At 37.9% G+C, this 22,716-nt stretch overlaps 4 protein-coding genes across 12 annotated transcripts; 1 reads left to right on the forward strand and 3 right to left on the reverse strand.

Moving 5' to 3' along the window:
- The first annotated feature begins 1,968 nt into the window (after window positions 1-1,968).
- Window positions 1,969-8,906, forward strand: LOC109862462 (EKC/KEOPS complex subunit bud32). 5 transcript variants are annotated; one of them, XM_020442525.1, is made up of 4 exons: window positions 1,969-2,411; window positions 6,142-6,333; window positions 7,655-7,927; window positions 8,198-8,906. In XM_020442525.1, the coding sequence occupies exons 2-4, from the start codon at window positions 6,147-6,149 to the stop codon at window positions 8,443-8,445; spliced, it is 708 nt and encodes a 235-aa protein (XP_020298114.1). In that variant the 5' UTR covers window positions 1,969-2,411; window positions 6,142-6,146; the 3' UTR covers window positions 8,446-8,906. The 5 variants fall into 5 exon arrangements, with proteins under 5 accessions (XP_020298114.1, XP_020298115.1, XP_020298113.1 ...); XM_020442526.1 differs by lacking the exon at window positions 1,969-2,411 and adding an exon at window positions 3,554-4,344; XM_020442524.1 differs by lacking the exon at window positions 1,969-2,411 and adding an exon at window positions 4,370-4,424.
- On the reverse strand, window positions 2,447-5,143 carry LOC109862461. Its single transcript, XM_020442522.1, has 2 exons — window positions 4,977-5,143; window positions 2,447-3,236 (listed from the first exon to the last, which is right to left on the reverse strand). The coding sequence occupies exons 1-2, from the start codon at window positions 5,125-5,127 to the stop codon at window positions 2,548-2,550; spliced, it is 840 nt and encodes a 279-aa protein (XP_020298111.1). The 5' UTR covers window positions 5,128-5,143; the 3' UTR covers window positions 2,447-2,547.
- Window positions 8,650-9,713, reverse strand: LOC109862464 (uncharacterized protein C20orf24 homolog). The gene is made up of 4 exons (XM_020442528.1): window positions 9,490-9,713; window positions 9,313-9,416; window positions 8,980-9,109; window positions 8,650-8,905 (listed from the first exon to the last, which is right to left on the reverse strand). The coding sequence occupies exons 1-4, from the start codon at window positions 9,586-9,588 to the stop codon at window positions 8,864-8,866; spliced, it is 375 nt and encodes a 124-aa protein (XP_020298117.1). The 5' UTR covers window positions 9,589-9,713; the 3' UTR covers window positions 8,650-8,863.
- A 1,632-nt stretch (window positions 9,714-11,345) lies between these two features.
- On the reverse strand, window positions 11,346-21,914 carry LOC109862465 (F-actin-uncapping protein LRRC16A). 5 transcript variants are annotated; one of them, XM_020442531.1, is made up of 24 exons: window positions 21,651-21,914; window positions 21,279-21,376; window positions 21,149-21,199; window positions 20,872-21,065; window positions 20,615-20,792; window positions 20,291-20,529; window positions 20,114-20,208; window positions 19,906-19,947; window positions 19,441-19,628; window positions 19,274-19,351; window positions 18,814-19,147; window positions 18,202-18,598; window positions 17,754-18,072; window positions 17,517-17,630; window positions 16,760-16,965; window positions 16,588-16,675; window positions 16,274-16,495; window positions 16,161-16,181; window positions 15,888-16,029; window positions 15,569-15,818; window positions 14,744-15,480; window positions 14,405-14,644; window positions 14,152-14,216; window positions 11,347-13,778 (listed from the first exon to the last, which is right to left on the reverse strand). In XM_020442531.1, the coding sequence occupies exons 1-24, from the start codon at window positions 21,685-21,687 to the stop codon at window positions 13,662-13,664; spliced, it is 4,452 nt and encodes a 1,483-aa protein (XP_020298120.1). In that variant the 5' UTR covers window positions 21,688-21,914; the 3' UTR covers window positions 11,347-13,661. The 5 variants fall into 5 exon arrangements, with proteins under 5 accessions (XP_020298118.1, XP_020298119.1, XP_020298120.1 ...); XM_020442529.1 differs by having other exon boundaries at window positions 11,346-13,778; window positions 15,569-16,029; XM_020442533.1 differs by lacking the exon at window positions 16,161-16,181.
- Between the last annotated feature and the right edge of the window lie 802 nt (window positions 21,915-22,716).

The raw sequence follows: 22,716 nt of genomic DNA on the forward strand, positions 1-22,716 counted from the left end.
AATGGGAGTGAAGATAATGTAAAGGATTTGTAAAGCAAATGTAAATAAGCGTGAAATAAGTGTTATATAGTGTTATATAAGGTATGGATCGTATGGAAGGATGTGTGTGATTAGACTTTTTGTAACCAAGTCCCCTTCTTGGCCATATAGGCTGAAGTGTCAAATAAATATTCAAGTATATCGAGTTACTGACTAGGAACCAGTAATTGCGCTCTATATGTACACAATTCACTCTTTAAACCTCGCATAAATATTAAATCTCGTCAATCTCTATGTACAATGGTTGTGTTTCGTGACTTTCAAGTTGATAGCTCTGACGCAAGAACAAATTAACCCTAGAACGTACCACAAAAAAAAAATTCGAAGTTTTACGCTCACTTCGCAATAAGAAATTCAGCGTTTTTAAATGTATGGCTGAATGATCACTTGAGTGTAACTTAATCCTTTAAATTTTCATTCGGTTTTGCTTGACACACTTAAATGCTCGATTATGGTACAACGAAATTATATTACATTTTCAAACTTACAAAAGTAGCTTGCAACAAAATCCTACAATTTATTTATTCTATTCAGTCTGCTGTAATCTATTGTTATTCAATGTTAAGTTTTTACGTATAAATTATTAAAAAAAAAAAAAAACTGTCAGAGACAATAAAATTCTTTACAAAGCTTCGGCATATTTTTTTTAACGCTCGGAAGGTTAATCGTCATCTTTTTCTTCGCGGTTCGCATTTTTACACAGCTGACACGAAGACGCGCGCGAGAGAGAGAAAGAGAGAGAGAGAGACAGAGAAAGAGATCTCGTCCTTTCACAAACCGTGCTAATCTCGCTTCTTAAAGTCTTTATTTACGAGCCACGGTCGGGCTGTTTACCGAAGCACGCGCCGGGAGAGGACCGGCCACAACGTTTCGGTCTCCAGGCACTTGTCACTCGGAACGGAATGCGTAGATGCGTTTCGAATCACGGCGAGCCGACTGGATTCCAGTCCAGTCTATTTAGAGCGGACTCAAAAGCGGGAATATATTTAATGCGTGCGTGCGCGCGCGCGCGCGCGAGTTTTCGACATTTCAATCATCCCGGAGCGTCCCCGTCCTCTGGTGCGAATTTCTGACCAGATAAAATCGCTCAGTCAATAAGCGATTAAATTTACATCTATACATGTGCTTTTACTTTTTCAATTGGACGCTCATCTTTTTACTTTTACAAGAATATCTTTCAAGCGTCAATAATCTTTGCAACAATTGAACACTTTTTTGTGCCGTTCTTTGGTGACTCGCGCAATATACAGATGAAAAATTATTAGTCATTAGTGTGCTGTTTTGCTACAACGCTTAATTAGAAAAATATGCACTCTCGCAAACTCGGAGACTCGACGTTTTTTTTTTTTTTTTTTTTTTTAAAGACGCAAATCATAAATCCGAGAAACTAACCAAAGAAATTTTCTCGGCAGTTTTACGACGCGCGCGCGTCGCCCTAAATCTTCCGAAAGTGGTCGTTCGCGGAGAAGCGCTCAGGTGAAATTCCTTAGGATTAACTCACCTTTACAACACCGAACGCAGCACAATTACTGCGAAGACGTTCATGTCATGAGAATGTAGCCAGCGTATTATGGGTACAAGTATCAAAGGTATTCCTCTGTGTGTATATAACTCTAACACCTGTGCCGCGTGATAAAAAAAGTCGACGACGCGACACAACGCGACCAACAACGTAACGTGAAGGTAATTCAAACGAAGAAAGAGAGATAAAAGATTTATATCGGAACCGACAGGTAGTTCGCACCGAAAACGTCTTCCCGAAATATGCACCCGAATAGAGGTGTAACGGTGCGATCAGTGGACGGCGAACTGAACACAGACACGAACGTGTAGTCTCGCGAGAACGCGAAAGCGAAGGAAACGCGATTGGATCCGATTGGAGGGATGGTGAGCGCGCTTGCGCACTTCGTCGAGCGACTTCACAAAACCTGTGCACCAGTGTTATACGGTGTGTGTGTGTGTGTGTGTGTGAACGTGTCACCGCGTACAGACACTGACTTGCCGAGGCGCGTAGGTGTGCGTGACGGTTGTACCTGCAGGTACGAGAAAGCACCAGTGTTGCTCAACCGTATCGCCGTGACAGCGGAGTCACTCATTTGCGCGGTTAGCACTGCGTAGTTACCGCGCTAACCTGCGTGTTGCTGACCTGGAAGAAACTTGGCTTGACTTTTTACACGCGTATAGGTGCGCGAGACACTTTTCCGCCACGTTGTATCATACAACGAGTTTAAAGTTAGTTCGTGTGACGAAATGTGTGTGTACTAATTATTTTCCAGAAAGAATCTCTTCTCGACTTTCTAAAGTCTGTTTCGGAAAGAGACGAGAGATTACTCGAGAACTGAAATATACTGATCGAATATACAAAGGAAAAGGTCTGTCGTCTGTGTTTTGTTACCTGTCTTTTATCTTTTTTTTTTTTCACAGATCTTTGCGTAACTTATTGTTAGATCGACAGACTTGCGCAAAATAAATTAAGAATAATACAATGTCGAATATAAGCTACAATTTTTAAGTTTTGTACGTTTGCTCGCCGTCGGCGGTTTTCTTGTAGACTTCCTTGTAGACGAGTTCTTGCATCTGCATCCTGAGCAGCATCCTGCGATCGGCTGGGAGAGTTCTGATGTGCGGCAGCAGGCTCATTAGGAAGTAATAGTTATCGTCGAAGCGATTGCCTTCAAGCGGGTCAACGCCGGTTAGGGTGTCGTTGTCGCTCATTAAAACCTGTTCGGGCGAGATGTTCTGCAGCATCATTTCGTTATCCGCCAAATTGTCGGTGACGCCCTGCAACTCTAGATTGTCAAAAGTCTCGACGGGTTCGCGTTTCACATCCACCGCGCCACGCCGGCCTTCACTGCCGTCCATCTTGAGCTGATGATGATGGTTACCTTCGCCAGCCATCGCCAACAAGTGATCGGCGATCGCGTCACGATCATCGAGACCGCCGTCGATACCGGAAGTCGCAATGCCATTCTCGGCGTCACTCTCGTTCGGTTGCAGCTCATCCTCCGTCTTGGCGATATTGCGCTCCCAGATAGGCGGCCGCGGCAGCATCTGTTCCTTCAGAAACTGCAGGCTTTTGAAATGAATCCATACTGGCCGGTTCCGGTGATACTTGCTCTTGCGATACACCTGGTCTTTCTTTAGTTCGGCGCGGAACGTGTCGCGCAAACCCTTCCACTTTGCCTTCAGCATCGGCTCTGCAAATTTTGAACGGAGAGATCGCTTTGCAGATACAGAAAAAGAAAAATGCAGTATTTTTTAGTCTCTTTAGATTGTTAATAAATTAATGTGTTGTTATTGATTAATTAAATGTTTCGGACTTTTACTTACTTGTGGATTATAGTTATTTTAACGACTTGGTTGTAAGTTTTATTCGTATTGTTATCAATTCTAAATGTGTTCGAATTGTTTTCTTTTTATATCATTACATTAGATTTTGAGAAGTATGAGTAGAATATATGAAGTAAATGATAATTTGTATTTTTTTACATAATTTTGATGTGTGTAAAGCTTCAACAATTTAAAAAATATTTAACAGAACAATGGCTCTTAGAAGCAACGTTCTACTTTTACTTTTATAATAAACAAAGTTAAAATTTGCACCTCTACATCTGTGTCTGCTTCTAAGAGCCATTGTTCTGTTAAATATTTTTTGTATTTTTTACATCACGGTTGTGTTCCACCTTCCAACAAATCTCAGCTTACTCGACAGGTTCTAATCCATAGGAATCTAGTGCATCTCCTATTGTTTTCTATTTCTACACGAATTTATCTGTTTTATATATATATATATATGACTTATACGGTACTGAAAGTGCAATTTATCTTTTGGTTTCTGATCATTTACCAGATAAGTAAATTTTACCGACACGTGGAACAACGCAAATCGGAGTTTTAATCATTAAATAGATATTATCCGATATCTTATTTGAAGATGGAACACAACCGGTTCTACAAGTTTTTTTTTAACGTATTAGCATCTATGTTTTTAGTTTCGTGTAACTTGTGTTTCTCTTAATTGATTGGACATCAAAGAAATCTTTAGTTGATAATATAATGAAAAGATTTCTAATCCTTAATTATAATGTTATTTCTTCTGAAGATACCTACACGTTACGCGCGCGAGATAAGTGCACTTGCAAACGCGCGCGTCGATGCGCAATTTTCGCACTTTTTGCGCATGCGATCCCGAATGAACGACTTGTGCCGTTCGTGCCTGTTCGCGGTTCGAATTTTGAGTCGAGATTCACAATCAAAGAACAACAATAGCAAGTGTTCGCGACTTTTATATAAAAAATATTGTAGGTGAGGTGATTTATTTACTATATCGACGCGAAAAAAAACTATGCATCAATATGTAACAACAAACCGTAAGGTTACAAAAAGTAAGGTTAGGTTAGGTTAGACGCGCGTGTTGTATTGAAAAAAGATCGTGTACATGTGTTGTGTTTAAGATAATACAATTAAATTATATGTGTTTATTGTTATTAACAATAAATTATGTACTGTATAGATTTCTGTTGTCTATATATTTTTTTTTAACTAGGTATAAGAGCTTTAAATTATATAATTTATTTTTTAACTGAGCTAATTAAAATTTCATATGAGAGAGATTTTAACGAATCATCGATGAATGAACATACTCATTTTTTTTTGCCGAGTCGCTGCTAGATTGAGCGTAAAAATTTTTTCAGCGAGTCTACTCGACACGTGTCGCCCATGTCTCTCTGTGCGTCGGAAAGAAAATAGTCGCGCGAACAGTCGACGCATGGGCGAAGGACGCGCGGCGCGTTGCGTTGCGTTGCGTCACGGCGCGCCTTGTTGTGTCGTGCGAGCGAGCGAGCGAGCGAGTGAGTGAGTGATCGATCGAAACATGCGATTTAACACTCTTTACGTGTATCGTAAAATAAATTCGCAAGAAAAAGGTACACACGTACTGGGAAGATTGAATATTTGCGCGATCTCCATCCAGACACGGTTGGTCACCTCGCGATTGTGATAAGAGATGTGTCTCTGGTTCCAGAGCGCCGGCCGCTTGTAGACTTCGGCGATCAACCGATTCGCGTCCATCTTCACCTCGTCCCTCATGTTCGCACCTTGACTTTTTGAGCGCGCGATGAAAAGTTTGCCACTCGCACGTAGAAAGAAAAAACTCGTCGCACAATAGCAGACGACGAGATAGCGAGTAGTATGAAAAAGAGACCGACGGGAACAGAGTACGAGCGAATACTAGCACCGGGATAGCGATTAGCGCGCAGGACGCTTGCGGGTAACGATCGATTCGCCGTTTCGCCCTCGTCTCGCCTCGCTAGCGCTAGCAGCCGCGCTCTCCCGAGCATTTTACCCTCTTCGCCACCCTCACCCTCGCCCTTAAACGTTTTCACCTGCTGATCTTGGCTCGCGCAAGTTGCGATCCCGCATGTCTCTTTTGGTGGTTTATATCCTTGAGGTTTTGACTCGCTCGCTCGCATGATCCTGTCGTCGTGTCTGTTCGCACGAGTAGCAAAAAAAAAAAACTCCCGTTTTATACAACGCAAATCCACTGTTGTTGTGTTCGCGCGCTTAGATTATATTTCGAAAGTACACGCGCGTGTGCCGCGTTCGCCGAAACTCCTGTTTCATTTTCGCCTCGCTTTATCACAACTACTGTAATTACAGCGAGCACATCATATGTTTTTCAAGATCCAGCACACACGCAGTGACAATATTTGCGTCTATTTAGACACGCTATTTTGCAACGCGTTCGCGATAATTCGGGATTTCAGTTTCGGCCTATATACGAGAGGAGCCTCTTTCTTCATTGCCCAAATCTAGAATTGAGAGTTCGCGAGTTTGTTTTATCGTCGACATTTGCAGAAGTAGTAATATTTGTAAAACACTTGCAGTTTACTGCAACACAGGACATTTCGCGTTCAAATAAATTTTTTCGAGATTCAGAATCTTATAAACTACTTCATTTATCTTCTTTTAACAAGAAATAATTATTAATTGTTAATAATAGATTAGATAATAGATTAGTTAAATAAAACATTTTTAATATTTTATATGCTTATATATATATTTATTTATTTATTTATTTTGACTCGCGCGTGTATCCTGCAGCTGAGATGAAAGATATGGAGATAATAGCGCAAGGTGCGGAGGCGCGTCTGTACAAAACAATTTACTTGGGGAAGGCGACCCTGGTGAAGGAAAGATTCGTGAAGAATTACCGCCATCCGGATCTGGACGCTCGCCTCACCAAGGATCGCATCAAAGCCGAGGCCCGCGCCATTATTCGAGCGAAATCCGCAGGTAAGTTATTTATTATACCTTCATACCTCTCGGCTTCGAAGGGGACTTGGTTACATTTCTTACAATTTTCTTGCAATTTTCTTGTTACATACATCTTATCCTATTATATCTCATTTTTGCGAACGCCTGTTATCTTTGTTACCTTCCTGCTCTAACTAGACTACTAGACTCATTACATCACATTACATTACTTTTTACCTTACATTACATTGCATTACATTTCATTTGATTTCATTTACTACATACATTACACATACATCATATATTACGATGTTTAGACTTCCTTCCTCGTCCTCCTTCCTTACATGTAGTGTCTCTTCTTCATAACCTGTTTCTGCTATCTTCCAGCGGCTTTCTTTCCATTCTTTCTTTACTCCTGCCCTTGTACCTTCCTTTGCTCCTCATTTGCTTCTTGCCTTTGTAGCGTGCCTCGATTTTGCTTTCCTCTGTTTTCCTTCCTTCGTTTCCTCTTCTTGGCCTCCTTCTAGTTCTCTTCTCCAGCTTCTTGACTTTTTCCTCTCTCCGTTTTCCTGCCTCCATTTCTCTCTGCATATCTCTTTACTTCTTGCCTTTGCAGCGTACCTCGATTTTGCTTTCCTCTGTTTTCTTTCCTTAGTTTCCTCTTCTTGGCCACCTTCTAGTTCTCCTCCTCTTTAATCTCCTTATCCTCCAGCTCCTTGACTTCTTCCTCTCTCCGTTTTCCTGCCTCCATTTCTCTCTGTATATCTCTCCATTGTCTCCATTTCTTGATTGTCTTTCCTCTTTTTCTTTATCTTTTTCTTTGTCGGAAATAATACTCTTTATTTTGTTTATCTCCCTTACGCTTAACCTGTCCACGCTTCTTTCCGACGTAGAACCTACGAAGCTGTTCGTACTTCTGCCTACTGCACTCTCTGCACTTGCTACGCTTTTCTCGCACATTTCCTCTCTCTCCTATAGCCACCTTTTGCCGCCATAACCTCTTATCTCCCGCCTTCCTTTCCTTCCAGTTTTCTCCTCCCTCTTCTATCCGATCACCTTGCCTTTATTTCTCCTCCTATTTCTTTAACTTCCACATTTATTTCTGCTACTTTCATTAACTTTCCTATTCTCTTTGTCTAGCTAATTCTCTATTATATCGCACGTTCTCACAACCATGTCTGTGCTCACGCACGCCACCTAACCAAGTCAAAAATCCGCAGGTAAAAAAAAAAAAAAAAAAAAAAAAAAAAAAAAAAAAAAAAAAAAAAAAAAAAAAAAAAATCGCGTTCGCGAACGTTATCCGATAGCGCATGATTGGTTATCGCGCGGATTCGCATCTTTATTCTTCTTTGTGCCGAAGGAATAGCGACGCCAGCCTTGTATCTCGTAGACTTGGAGCGACGCAGTATCTATATGCAATACGTGGAAAACGCCATGGTGCTGAAAGATTTCATCGACAAGAGTATCTCGGAAAAGACGGACACACTTGATCTGTTGGAATTCATAGGGTGCGGATTGGGCTCGCTCGTAGCTAAACTGCACTCGCGGAACATTATCCACGGTGATCTTACCACGTCGAATGTACTGATCAAGAATGACTGGAAGATACTGCCTTGTAACGACCATAGCGAAGGTAACGAGTATGGATATCTTACTCGACATAGCATGTTTCGAACACAATAAACTGATGATACAGTAGTAAATGTTGCGAGTGAAAACGAGCTTTTATCATGTCGTTTGATGATGGATTGTTGTATCAGCACAGTGTCGTTTCGCGTCAAATATCAATCTTGATGGTAGGACGTTTGCTGTGTTCAGAATATCGCGACACTCCTGATCGTTCTAGACACGTTTCATTTCTGGTTTTTTTTTTTCTGCTTTATCGCAATCTCGTATTTTCTAGCCGCAAACCAATTCGTAATGATCGACTTCGGTCTGGCCCGAGTGGATTCCACAGTGGAGGACAAAGCGGTCGATCTGTACGTGCTCGAGCGATCGTTGCTCAGCGCGCATTCCGAAGCGCCAAGATTGTTTCACCATATCTTTGATCATTATCAACGTCATTATCAGAGCAAAAGTCAGTGTGAACAAGTGGTCGCGAAGTACAGGCAGGTGCAGGCACGAGGACGAAAGCGTTTGATGATTGGTTAGAAGTAACGAAGATATAAATTTACTTCGTCATTATAGTTTATAAAGAGTACGCAATATTTTTGTATAAATGTATTTTACATGCAGTCGGAAATGCTTTGCATTTTGAATTGCAAATAACCCTTTGTATAATTGTCGATTGAAAACAGAATTGCATATGCATGTAAAACTTCGTGTTGATGATTAGTTAGGATTGAAATACACAGCTTGAGAAGGTAAGAAGATCTTTATGGATACATCATATTGTATATAACAATATATAAGAATCAATGACGATAACATTGTGTGATTACCTATTGCATGGGACTGATATGGAAGGAGACTGGATACCTATTGCACATATGTATGATACATTTGGCAGCAGCAACAATTCATGTGTGAAAAGCTGTTGCTCTTTTATACCCACGTTTTGTATTATAAATCAGTCAAAATGCAATCCAGAATATATGATAATCCAAGTTACCTATTAATACAAAATAATAATATATACTTAATAAAACAACATTTAATTATTTCTTTGCGATCTCTGACTCTTACCAAAAATCCAGCAAAAGAAGTCATAAATCCTTCTTTTGTCAACTCCCACATACCACCGTATTCTTCCTCGTCTATCTGTTGGAAACTACTAAAGTATAAATACGTAATTCCTGCATTGACTATTACAAATCTAAAACACAAAAATCATGACGTAATTAGACAATTTTGACTGTCCAAATTAAGAGATATATCAAGTATAACCAATGAAGAAAAAAAAGAAAACGTATATTTATTTAAGCGCCTTAAGGGATATGTGTGTCATATATTTCTCTTCTTCGTGCAAAATACAGGAGAAAGAGAAAAGCACACACACACACAATTGTTGCTACTTACAATAATAGAGCTAGAAAACCTTTTAAAGGTATAAGGCCCCATCCTATTCCAACGATAATACCGATCGCTTGTCTCGCCCAATATATTACGTCAAGAAATTCTTCCTGCAATACCGAATATTAAAAAAAAAAAAGAAAAATAGAAAACATGTCAAACGATGTTCGAGGTTATATTTACCTTGTCCGGCCATTCGGAATTCGCTGTGATCGCACGTGTCCACACGCTAACCTCGCACTTGCCGCCGTTCCCGTTTTTCTCTGTTTTTGTACGTGTCATTTTCGCGCTTTTTTTTTGTTCGGAAAACCTAGTGATGTCCACGTGAATACGGTACGCCGATTATGCGATCATCACGCGTCATCGAGCGCACAACCTGCCATTCCACGCGAATACGGGATAGCATCTAGCTCTTTTTCACCGCTCGTATCGCAGTTACAGCTGATGGCAGCAGCTGACAGTCCCATTCCAGTTCCATCCATGTGACGTATGTGTGTGTGTACAAATTATCGCAGGACATCTTGTCAGTGGCAGATCATTGAGAGAGGTTTGCACTATTTTTTTCAGATTAATGAGTCAAAAAGTCGGAGGACACAAAAGTCACGTTTTCCTGCATGTGGATACGAGTCTTTATTTTTATTTGTTGTTAACAGGTTATATTCGCGCCTCTATAAGCCGACTACCAAACAGTTCGCAAAAATGTTACGTCGTTAATTATCCGACTGTGTTTCAAACGTGTCGTAACAATTTTTTTAAATATTAATATACTTCAGTATATACTTATCTTGCATATTTTTGCATAGTACATATATGTATATATATATATACTATATGTATACATATAATATGTATGTATACACAGGAATGTATATATTGTAGATTTAAATGTACTATATATTATATATCTATATATATGTATATATCTTATCGCTATAACCACATGCATACACACATGTCACTCATACGCAGTTTTAAATCTCTTTTTGTATCTATACATGTGCATATAATTTATATATACACACATATACACAATTCCATGTGATGTAACCCCAATAATGTGTAATAAAACGGGAAATTTCCTAACTCTAACATTTTATTTACAATCTATTATTAAATTATGTTTATGTATTTACGGATACGCGCGCAAACAAATGTCACAATTTTATATATATAAACGACGCGCAATGTCAAATGTCACAAATTTATATATAAACGGTGCTACAGACGATAAATAGTTCAAAAATGAAACGTAATAAATTTTTTTTTGAGTCTCTTTTTGTGTATTATGTTGCGTTTTATAAAAAAGTGAGTGATTGTTTTGTAAACACCTTGGCACACAGGAATACGCAGAGTTCATTTTAACACTCGCGGTAACGTCAATCTTCTTTCCGAATACGCACATTATTTATGTTTTTTTTCTTTACAATCAATAAAATACTTATCACGCGCATCGCATAACATATGTTGCATATAAAAATCACTTCTAATGTTGTAAATGTATGTAAGTTTATATATGTGTAAGTTTTTAGTCGGGTACACACGACTGTGCATTTAAGAATATCAGCATTTCTGCTCTAAGACAAAAGTCCCGAGTAAATCGTCGAAAAACATGTGCCTAAAATTAGTATTGTATAAAGATGCTTTTATATATATTATAAGTAACGCTATTTCTCTCGAGTTGGATCGATTAAGTATCAATAACGACACGTTCTTTACGATTATAATCTAAGTAGACCATACAAGTTTAGCAAAAACGCGTCTTTTCTTATATGATTCATATATATATGTTAGCGTCAAAACTCGGAGTCCCGGCAGTTTTAGGATTGACTGGTCAATACCCGAAAAAAAGGTTAGGGTTAGGTTAGATTTTTCGGGCATTGACCAGTCAATCCTAAAACTGACGGGACTTCGGGTTTTGACGCTAACATATATATATGTATATACTATGTATATAATATGTATATATATAATATATTATATATATGTATATATATAATATATTATATATATATATATATATAATATATATACACATATATATATGTATATATATACATACACACATATATATAGTTAAGAGAAATGCCTTATTTTTTTAGGACCAACGGCTGTGTTTGAAGACTTCTTATGTAGATTCGCATAATATACGTGAATATATGGCTGTTTCATATATTTTGCATATGTTAGACGATCGCATTTTTACGCTTATTAGTACATATATGCTTGCAGTACATAGCGCGCATATCCATACACACGCGCACACATTCACACGCACACAGATTTTAGTAACACAAATGCTTTAATACTCTGCGCTCAATATTTCGCTTCAACGTTAGAGAGGAAGAATGCTCACGCTGTGTTAATATTTAATAATATCGTGATAAAATGCAACGATCACATGTCTTATGTACTATGTACAGGCAGGGGGACATTTCATGTCTTCACGCATGAAGTTGCACCAATAATGCCTCAATAATATCTTAACAATGAAAAGCGCAACTTCATTTGTCAAAGACATTAACGCACCTGTCTGTATGTTACCTGCATAAGGAATTGGTATCGATATTGTTATGATAAAGCTAAACGGTAAAAAATTCACATATAAGACGTTCAGATGTTTCGAAATTTGAACGTCTCGCCTTTTCCTTGATCATAAGAATGGCAAATTTCCTACGGATTATATATTTTACCTATACATGAGTCTTTTTTTTTACATATATATATATATAATGTATATACACGCGTTTGTCGCTATATAGAGACCAAAGTTTTTCAATATGAGATTATATAAACTTTATCGATTTAACTCTCTTGCACTTGTAAATAATATAGTTTCTGTTTTATTATCAAACAATTGTTCTCTAAAAGATTGCGCAGCATGAAATATTTTAAGAAATAATTTTGTATATGTTAGTTTTATTCAAATTGAACACGACGAGATATATCTAGAGTGCTTTTTATATTTTCCGATAATAATATATATTTATAAGAGAATTAAAAACACGCATGTGTGAGCGCACACAAACATGTGCTTGCGTAGAAATATAATATTAAATATTTTTCAAATTTTCTATGCTTACAATTGTATATTATTGCCTTATAAGAGTTAAGTTAATTTTTCACAAAAAGTGTATATAAACTTGTTTGAAAGACTTTTGAGAAATATTTCTCAAAAAATAATCGACATAAAAACTAACGCGTGTAAGTGTGATCGAATCAATTCATCTGCCAAAGAGTTTTTCTCACTTTATACGATTTATCAATTCCAGTGAGACAGTTATCTCACCCCTATACTTTGACAAGTAATAAACTATAATAATAGCTGCCACTGAGAATTTACTGAATAAAAATTACAAAAACTCATTTGTTTGTTATTGGATATATGTAGATGTGAAACATATTGCTGCCTTAGAAATTTTAGCTAATATTATTAAATCTTGTGTGTAAATATTTTTATGAATAAATCACAGATTAAAAAAGAGCCGCAGGTAACAAATATTAGAATGTACATTAATTGCTCGAATAACAAAAATGTGCATGAATGTATCACTTAACTAATAAGTTTTCTGCATGATCGTGGAAGACACCTATCCTTTCTTTACGCAAAATGTATATTACTCTATTTTAGTTGCCACTGTTCGTGAACAATTTTCCATTTAAAATGAAGCTGATTCAGTTCATTTTGCTAAAACTGTGATGTGTAACTCTTGTCTATTCTGAACAAGAGAGTCTAGAATTTGCGCTATTAAAATGCATAAAGAAACACGATAATGTATAAATATGTAAAAATTGGAATATATATATAATATATATATATATATATCGTCGAATAAGAATACTTTTGCTAATATCTTCACGCAACAAAAATAACGTTATTGCTTGCTAAAAATCTGACAAATAAAACGTGACTTTGTTGGAAGTTTAAATATTTTTAGTAAACATTTTCGAGAGACTAAAACATAATTGGTCTCAGTTATGTGTGAAATATATGAATAAGGCGTTTGCATGAATAATACGTGTAAATGTGAGTAAACGACTAATTGTAAGTCGAAATGTAGCTGTGCGCAAAAACGCAAAACGTTATATAAAACTAGTATAAAATTCTCTAATGTCATCTTAACAACTGATTAGTACTTTAATTGCCGTAAAAACTTTCAGTACCCTGTCTCTAAAATGTTAAAACCGGTCGATACATATATTTCTTTATATATATATATTATTATATACACAGTGAGATTTCTTTTATGGCACAAAGAAGTATTGTTATCTCGTGTGCCAAACAGTCGGTGTGTCAGCATACGGAGGAAGATATATTTTGTTTGCAACGTACGCCGCGATCGCTATGATTAATCGGATCAAACGTCAACTACATCGTTATTGTTGTAGTTAAAGTTTGAATCGCGCAAAAATGATGTGCGACGAAGTTTAAAGCTGGGACGATTTTCTTCAACCATTTTCTGGGTTTCCGTTACCTGCAACGCCAACAATGCGGCAAATTTATATTACATTTGTTACACGTTCTTTGTTTGTACGATAATACATATATGTATAAGTTTAGAATTAATAAATTATGTTACAAATAATTTTTTGTGATCACTTCAGTGATTCATATTAATAAAATAATCACATATAAATTATCTATATTCGTTATTAATTGTTTTCTAAATAATATGTAAATTATATATCGCATTACTCGTTAATATAAGATTGCGTTTTGTCTACCTCGACGGTCAACGACATGGGCAGTAACATGGCACTACGAGCGGTTATTCAAAATTAAAAACAAAAAACCACAGGATTGTGTATTTAAGGAAACAAATAAATAAAATATATATCACAAAATACCTTGGGCTCTGTTCGGTCGACTGAACGTTGAAGCAGCGATCGCCATGCTGAGGGTGCGGTATGCTCTAAAATAAATAGGCGAGGTTTGCGAATAAAAGGGTTGACATGCGTGTTTGTTTTAGCGCTTTACAAAGAAGGACAAGGATGCGCGTTCAGATGATGCGTGAATAAAACAATGTACGATTAATCGTTAAAAACTCAACCATGCGATACAGAAAAAAAATCGGCAGTCGATTCATCGGACGCCACTTACCATTTTCCTTTCTGTCCGCTTTGCTCTTATTCAAGCTCGCAGCTAATTCTCTCACCGATCTCTTTTCCACGCTCGTGTTACTCAACGAGCTCGCGGTGCTGCTCGCTGATAACGTCGGCGGCAGGGAAGCTGGTCCGCTGACGCCGCTGTCGGTTGACTCATCGAGAGCGTCTCCGGAATCAGGTGTATTGCCAGCCGAAGTGTTCGGACTAGAGCCGTCGCTCAACAAACTAAATTCCCCTATAAATTAAATAAAACCGACAATTTAATATTTATTTAAGATACAAACTGTTGTGTTACTTTGTTTTTATTTTTTATATTCGAATATGCAAAATGTACCAGATTTTCGATCGGTAGCCATGCTCCATGGTCGCGGTTTAGGTGCTGTCGCTGGCGGGATGGGCTTATTCTTCAAAAGTGCGCCATTGCTCTTTCCGTCGCTTGTGGATCCGCCACTCTTTATTAACGGCTTCAATATAGGAGATTTGGCTGAATCGGATGTATTTTTTGTACCACCGCTGCCGCCACCATTTATGGGACTTCTCAGATCGTGATTGGTTGAGCGTAATTTGACAGACGTCGATGATTTTTCTGCATCGGGTGTGGATTTCTTCACAGTGTTCTTACGACTTTCCTGGTCTTTCGATACCGCATCCTTTTCTGACGTGCTCGCTCCGAAGTCGTCGATGTCGCGTGAGCCATGCGGACTCATGCTAGATACATTTGTCAACGTGCTGCGTTTAGAATCGTCGCTCGTGTCGGTCGTAACAGAGTTGTTGCAAATCTCTTTTGTAAAGACTTCGGCTTTGGATCTCTCGTGAGTCTGAGCACTATCTGTTGTATTTCTTCGGGCAAGCGGTGACGCGGTTAGCGGAGAATCCCCTTGAGATCTTCTACCGACAAGAGGAGAAAATTTCTCCAAATTGTCGCTGGACCGAGAACGCGGAGCGGGTTCTAAGAGCGTTTTTAACATCGGCGAGTTGCAGCTGTGTTTCTTTTCCATATCCGGCGGAATGCTCTTGTGACTCGTCAGTGATAGATTAGGACTGCCATCCGTCGGAAAAGTGTGCAAAGAGCTATAAATTACAAGACAAATATTAGATAAATATTAACTAGAGTTCTGGTCTACTAAATTTAAGAAAATTATACTTTGTAAAAAAATACCTGTCATCACTCGTAGGCGATATCAAAGGCGTAGTCGGTGTAGTAGGTCGGAAAAACACGTCGAGACCCTCGCCAAGAGCAAGACCGTCGATCGGTTGATCTGGTCTTAACATTGGTCTCGTAGGTGCCCTCGTCTTCGTTCTACGCGGTCTGGACTTGACCAGATGTTGCAACTGCTGACCTACGGTATTCGGCAATTCCGAGACGGAATCCAACGACTCCGTCAATGAATGCTCGGTTTCTGAGATAGCTGTAAAAAAAAACAAATTACGTTTTGCGATTTTTGATAGATTTACGACGGCGTGTGACCAATACAAACCTTCTGTTTGATTTTTCGGTAACGACGGCAAGAGATCCGGAATATCATCGGCAGACAATCCCTCTACTGAATCCACTACAGATTTAGGTCTCAATTTCCTTCCATGTAGACTTTTACGTTTATTCGACAAATGTGGTGTTGCCTAAATATTAAAAAAATATATATTGCGTGTCATACGATGAATTATATCATGAATACGATATGTATACAATGAATTATATTATGAAACATTTGTTTATTACACATTACTATATCTTTGTTTTAACTACCTACCAGATTAAGATAATCCAATTTCTAAGTAAGCATGAAAATAATGAAAGTAATTTATGATTCCGTTTCTTATCAAGAACACATGCGTGTGCATATCATTTGATATTTCTTCTTACCATTGGTGACTGATCGATGCATTGACCAATCGAATTTGCCAATGAACATGTTTCCGGCGGACAATCTTCTTCAGATACAAGACTAGCTCTGCCGGGAGGTAAAGTCATAGACACACCACTCGCGCTAGTTACGCCTATTACGCTTCCGCTACTTATCGAACCAGCACTAGGTCGTAAAACGTCTGGTGTACTGCTTCTCGTTCGACTATCACAATCACCGATCTAAAATAATTTTATTAATTTTATAAATTTTTATTTCATATATTAGATAAAAGCTGTATCTTTTCTTTTTTTTTTTTTTTTATTAAACTTACCAGAGTTTTATAACTTCTTGACAACGATTCGATTACTTCATCCGTAATTCTATCAGATATATGCGCCGCTACTGCCAAATTGAGCTCACTAATTTGAAAAGAAAAATAATTGAATAAACAAAATCCTTAAAAAGAGTAACGCTAAGTAACATAAAAAAATTGTTATAATTACTTGACTCTGTTAACAATATCCGCGCCAGCTTGTTCAGTAATGGTGGTATGTATGAATTCATTATTAATTTGATTCTTTTCTTTGCACGTGTTACGAAGATCATCTTCCACTGCGATCGGCTCGCTCTCGTCGCCTCTGATCACCGTTTGCGACAGTATCGTAGGGCATTGCTCATTTGCACACTTTAACATTGCGTCCAAGGAATCCTGCATCAATCGTTATAAATTTGTAAATAATTAAATAATAAAAATTAAATAATAAAACTAGCTTACTTTAACTTAAATTAAATTATATATAAAACTAAGCAACATATCACGTTTCTGCTTATTGGATTGCTTGCGTGCTTCTGTTTTGTCTTGCTGGGAATGTCTGCTGGCCACATTGCTGCTGTATTGAATTTTTTTAGCTCTTTGCGAGAGCCAATCAGGATTCAATCTCATGTCACGTGATCAAATACATTCGAGCGAATAGTTCCCTTTAAAGTCTACAGGGGGAAAAAAAAAAAAGAGCCTCGCCGACTCATCGTGATTTTAATAGATTAATCAAAATTGACGAGTGTCTCTTTAAAATCTCTACCAGAGATAGAGAGAGATTTATCATTTCTTATACTGCTGCAAGTGTGCGGCAGCGAGCAGACAAATCCAGATAGCGATCCAGTAAAAAACGCACTGCGTGCCATTGGCTTAAGTACATCAATATATAAATATTGAGTAGTAACATGCAACCCAACCAATATGAATATTAATAAACTTTATACCTGAAGATACACTGTCACAACTTTGTGAATTTCATTTGCCATATCGTGTAATTTTAGCTCAATTGGATTATTTTCATCTCGTCTTTGAAGTACCTCGTGTAATCTTGGAAGTAACTAGAAAACATAAATTATCTTCAGCTACTGTGCCGTGATATTTCAAATTTCTTAACGTAAGACGAAATAAATAAATCTGAACAAACCAGTAAAATCGTAAATCTTTGAATTACGTCGCAGTACCTGTTTAGAATTATCCGCATCTTGTATAACCCCAGTGGCGTAATTAATGTCGTTATTGGCGTCACAACTTTCCGCTGCAAGCGCCTTAATGGTATCTTGCGTTTGAACGACAAGTCTGTCTACCATTTGTTGCGTAGAGCTCAACAGAAATCCTTGCTGCAACCTAAACGCTTGCCCGTGACTGTATTTGCATGGCGTGACGTTTCTTTGTAACAGATCTTGAATCTTTTTGGCCAACTGTTCCGTTTTCTCCGCGGAAGTTTTCATACAAGGTTGGAGATCATAGATTGGAAACGGCATGTGTCGCACACTACAATTCCTATAAAAGATAACTTTGTTATAAATATTGTTCTCTTTCTCTCTCTCTCAAATTTATATAAATTATACACATACAACTCTATCTGTTAATCTATATTATATTTGTTATTCCAATGCAATGTATTCATACTTCTCTAGAGCATGAACGATGTCCGCGTAACCTTGCAACGTGATGTTATTTTTATCGTATATAATGGTCCGTAAATGATTATTGATTTGCAATGCTTTGGCCAACAGTCTCGCACCAGGATCACCTATTTGATTGCCACTAATATCCAGAGTTTGAAGACATGTATTGCTACCAAGAGCATTGATCAAGTTGTAGAGATCACCCTTTAATCTGGAGTCAGGCAGGTGTAACGCTTGGAGAACACAATCGTCCTCCTGAAGCATTTGTACCAGAGCGTCCATCACGACAGCTATGTGCTTGCTCTTCATACTGACGGTGTTGCGTCCCATGTACAATTGCTTTATCGATTTGTTTTTGCCTACAGCTGTTATGACTTGCGCCAAATCGACGTCCATGTCTGCGGAAACATGAGTTCATATGGAATATACGAAAGATAATAAATAAATCTCTTTATATTTCTTTTTTTATGCATGAAACAAATTTCAGATTTATAGAAAGCACTGTTAAAATAAAAAAAAATTCCAAAGGTAACTTTCTTTCATTTTCTAGTAAAAAAAAAACTGTCTCGTGACATACTTATCGGAAATTTAATGTATAATTCAGTTTACGCACTGCTGTCCGATATATCCAGCGATGCTATACATCGAACTCCGTGAATGCATGACTCCAAAACGTGGGCGCCCATGGAACCCAAATTATTTCCACTCATATCAAGTTCTAGGCCAACGGTACTTTCGTTACACGCCAGACCGAGCAGTAGGTGTTTCAATGCCTCCAACGGTAATTTACATGAAGATATATTTAAGTACTTGAGTGAGAGAGTTGCCGTGAAGAATTGCTTAAAACTCGGAGGTATCTCTTTGGTTTTTTTGCTCGAAAACGAATTCCGGGCAACATTCAGATGGACTAGATTAGTAGCACAACCTCGTAATAATGCACCGAACAACTGAAAAAAAAAACGGAAGTTCAAAAGAGAAAATAACTTAATAATATTTAATTATTCAAAAATTTTGATTATAATGAATATATAAAAATTATATGTTTGGAAGAAAATACATAATTAATTACTTACACATTCTAAAGTAGTGTCCGTACCACTAAGATCTAGATGAGTTAAACTATTAGGTTGCGCTAAGAAATTGCACAAATTCTGCAACAACGTACGTATACAAATTAGATCGTCTTCCTGGATTTAAGTTGAGTAAATAATTCTTGTTGTTTTTTTTTCCGCAAACTTACATTGATGTCGTCTTTCAAGGTGTTCTCCGAAAGATTCAGATATCGCAAACTAGTCGGCATGGTCCTGTTCAAACTTAATGCATGCGCTATTTGTCCTACACCTTTCCCGGTCAGTCCACAGTGAGCCAAATTCAGTTTCTGTAGACCTTTAGGCAACTTTCCGATGGGACCGCTCAGATGCGCGGCACCTTAAAATCACAAAAAATGTCGAATAGTATATTATCAAGATCAATAAATATAAATTATAAAAATTATTTATTTCCAATCGCAGATGTCAACATTATTTGTTTCGGCGAAACAATTGTCTGAGATAATTTAACATAAGAGAGAACGAAAGAACAAATATTAAGAAATCTGAAAACGTAAAACAAGTAGTGTATAAAAAAAAAAAAAAAACTAGATATAAAAAGCGTGTTAAATATTAGTATTTACTAGGGATAATAAAATTATGTGATTATTGCACACCTTGCATTAGCTTGGCTATTATCCCACACAAACTAAAGGCTCCTACAAAAAATATAAAAAGAAAATTTGTTCAAGATACAAATTAATGATTGATAACGGGAAACATGGGGAGGAAATAAAGATACTTTCTAATGAGTGTAGATTTAATGAACGTGTAAATGAAGATTACAAAACGGTGCGTACTATAAATTACTAAACATCGATATACCTTTGTCTTCGATCGTGTTGTGTGATAGATCTATCGTTTGCAGCATCGTGTTGGCGTTAGAAATTAATGCTAACGACAGCTTGTGAGCGAAATCCCTTTAAAACCGAATATTTGTATATTATATGAACATGCATTACTCTTTTGTGAGAAAAATAAAACTATCACCCGTGTCATTACCATTTAATCCCAAGATTGTCTAAATAAAGCTCCTGGATGGACAAGGATCTCCTCATAACATGCAACAATCTCTCTAGAGGTTCATGGCTTAACTTGAGATGGGATGCTCTTAATTTAGTGAACCACGTATTGTATTCCAAGGCCGAGATAATTGGTACCAGATCCTTCTGATCTAAATGATCGAAATCTCTCAAGTTCAACTCTCTCGTGTCGTGCGAAAGATATATCGTGTCAACGTCCTGAAATTTTTTATCTTTCTGAATAAGATTTTCACATCGGACAAGTCTGCATTAGTAGGATAATTTCAAGGGATGATGATCTCACCCATGCCACTTCCTCTCTGTACGGAACACCATGCAGATCACACATGCACGCATATTGAGTAGAAAAACCACCGCACGGCCCTGTATGCCGTGTGGCTTCTGTGCTTCTTGCCAACTCACTTCCTCGTATACTTTGCAATCTGCTAGCTGGTATTACTTCTATTTTTCGTATAATGTAACTGACAAAATTAAGAATCATATAAAAAATCAAATCAATAAATGTTTTGTGATCAACAAAGGAAAACATATATCACATACTTTAGTGATACTGTAGGAAAGATATTTCGAATAGCCGTATGTAAGGCCTCTATCATGGCATCCACCTCCGTGGTGTCTCCGCCTACACTGGTGGTGGTAAAGTTGTAAAATCTGTCTCCAACAGTCAAGCATAGTTGATTTGCTCTTCTTGACTCTATGGCCGTTATTTCTAGGTAATGAAAATGGCAGTCGATCTGTGAAAAAGTAACACATTGAATCACTGCATTACAGCGAGTGAGAGTGAAACAAAAGGAAATAAAAGTAATGTTAGACTTACTCTTGTGGGTACTTTGGCCGATAGGAGAAAAAGGCGACATGGTGAAAATACCTTGTGTGAAAAAATCCAGTTACACAAAATATAAATTAACATATGAAAAAAAGAAGAACAAGAGAAAAGGATTACTTACAAGAACACGATTTTCCTGCTTATCTTGCTTGGTTTCCAATTTCACCACGTTTTTTAATAGTATTTTCACATGTTTGCCAAGTAGCGCTTTCACCGATTCTGCAAGCAATGAATAATTCACATAGCGGTAACCCTTACGCGCCTTAAGTATTGTGTCAAAGAAAAAACTAGCGCAAAACATTGCATTTTCACATATTTGTCAGAAAATACACAAAATGACACGGTAATTAATTACGAAATTTATAGTTCGTGATAAAAGAAGAATAAGGAGATCACGATTGGCGGTCATCAAAGTAACTCGAGTCGAGGACGGATGACAGTTCGTCCGATCAACGCGAGTGAACATAAACACTTGGGCTGAAAAGAGACGAACCGTTTAAATCCTTCGTAAGTTGCGATCTGGTTGACATTTTGCTAGCTGAATTCTTCCATTGAAGTTCGCTGTTCCATTTAAAGCGTCGTCCGTCTCTTTCGATCGGCTGATCGGTGCTTTTCGATGTTTGCGTCAATTAAACGAATGCTGATGAGACAAAGGGCGATGTCACGAGAAGACGAGTAGGCAGTACAGTGGCAGCCATGTTGGCACCTGTCCGCGATTGGTTTGTGCGCGGAGACGACGGTCAACGATGCGATCGGCGATAGCAAGTGGCGGTAAAGCCCCGTTTACAAAAGTCGAAGGATTCAAAGGTCATAAACAGGGCCACCAAACTGCGTGTACCAGCGTTAGTGGCGCCTCCTATTTAAATACCGTCTGGCAGTGTTCTCAGTTTTGGTTTTCTTACAGCATGCTGAAGCGGTGGAAGGGATGCTGTAAAGCCTGTTCTACATTGATCGCAAGCGCAAACGCAAGGAACAGGTCTGGTAGACTTGACTAATCGTATTGATCAAATCAGCCGATTGACCAGCGTGATTGGTCAATTCTACGAGATCTATATCTTGCGTTTGCGCTTGCGATCAATGTAGAATGGGCTTAAGAGAGCCAAAACTGAGAACACTTCTGTCTGGAATATGAACTAAATACGAATGTGTGAGTGAGATGGTGAGTAAGTACGTGTGAACACATGTTCCACCGTTACCATATATGTAATACTTCTATAGGCGATTTTTGGCGATCGTATGGTACATATACCAAAGTGTACCAAACTATAATTTGAAGTCACTCAAACTATAGTTTAGTACACTTTGGTATATGTACCATACGATCGCCAAAAATCGCCTTATATTGCTAGTCGCGTATGTACAGTACGGAGCACCATATCGTACGCCGTGAGGAGAAGTAGTTCTCCTCAGGCCGCCTCCTACTATCACGCGCCAGCAGCCCGAGATTTAATCCATATATCGGCACGGTTACCGATGATACATACCGACGCGGTTACCAATAATACCGACAGGCATATGTTATCATAAAACTATCGTGAACATTGAAAAGAGTAACTCTG

Source organism: Pseudomyrmex gracilis, unplaced genomic scaffold, assembly GCF_002006095.1.
Source record: "Pseudomyrmex gracilis isolate BER0280 unplaced genomic scaffold, ASM200609v1 scaffold_1820, whole genome shotgun sequence".
NCBI classification, from domain to species: Eukaryota; Metazoa; Arthropoda; class Insecta; order Hymenoptera; family Formicidae; genus Pseudomyrmex; species Pseudomyrmex gracilis.

Coding starts and splice junctions, on each gene's coding strand:
- LOC109862462 (XM_020442523.1), top strand. CDS start 4,913: ATGCGATTTAACACTCTTTACGTGTATCGTAAAATAAATTCGCAAGAA. Junction 4,965..6,141: donor AATAAATTCGCAAGAAAAAG/GTACACACGTAC, acceptor TGTATCCTGCAG/CTGAGATGAAAGATATGGAG. Junction 6,334..7,654: donor TATTCGAGCGAAATCCGCAG/GTAAGTTATTTA, acceptor TTTGTGCCGAAG/GAATAGCGACGCCAGCCTTG.
- LOC109862461 (XM_020442522.1), bottom strand. CDS start 5,127: ATGAGGGACGAGGTGAAGATGGACGCGAATCGGTTGATCGCCGAAGTC. Junction 3,237..4,976: donor GCAAATATTCAATCTTCCCA/GTACGTGTGTAC, acceptor CAAAATTTGCAG/AGCCGATGCTGAAGGCAAAG.
- LOC109862464 (XM_020442528.1), bottom strand. CDS start 9,588: ATGACACGTACAAAAACAGAGAAAAACGGGAACGGCGGCAAGTGCGAG. Junction 9,417..9,489: donor ATTCCGAATGGCCGGACAAG/GTAAATATAACC, acceptor TCGGTATTGCAG/GAAGAATTTCTTGACGTAAT. Junction 8,906..8,979: donor CTTCTTTTGCTGGATTTTTG/GTAAGAGTCAGA, acceptor TTGTATTAATAG/GTAACTTGGATTATCATATA.
- LOC109862465 (XM_020442529.1), bottom strand. CDS start 21,687: ATGTCAACCAGATCGCAACTTACGAAGGATTTAAACG. Junction 21,200..21,278: donor AGCAGGAAAATCGTGTTCTT/GTAAGTAATCCT, acceptor TTTTCACACAAG/GTATTTTCACCATGTCGCCT. Junction 18,599..18,813: donor GCTGGATATATCGGACAGCA/GTGCGTAAACTG, acceptor ATGTTTCCGCAG/ACATGGACGTCGATTTGGCG.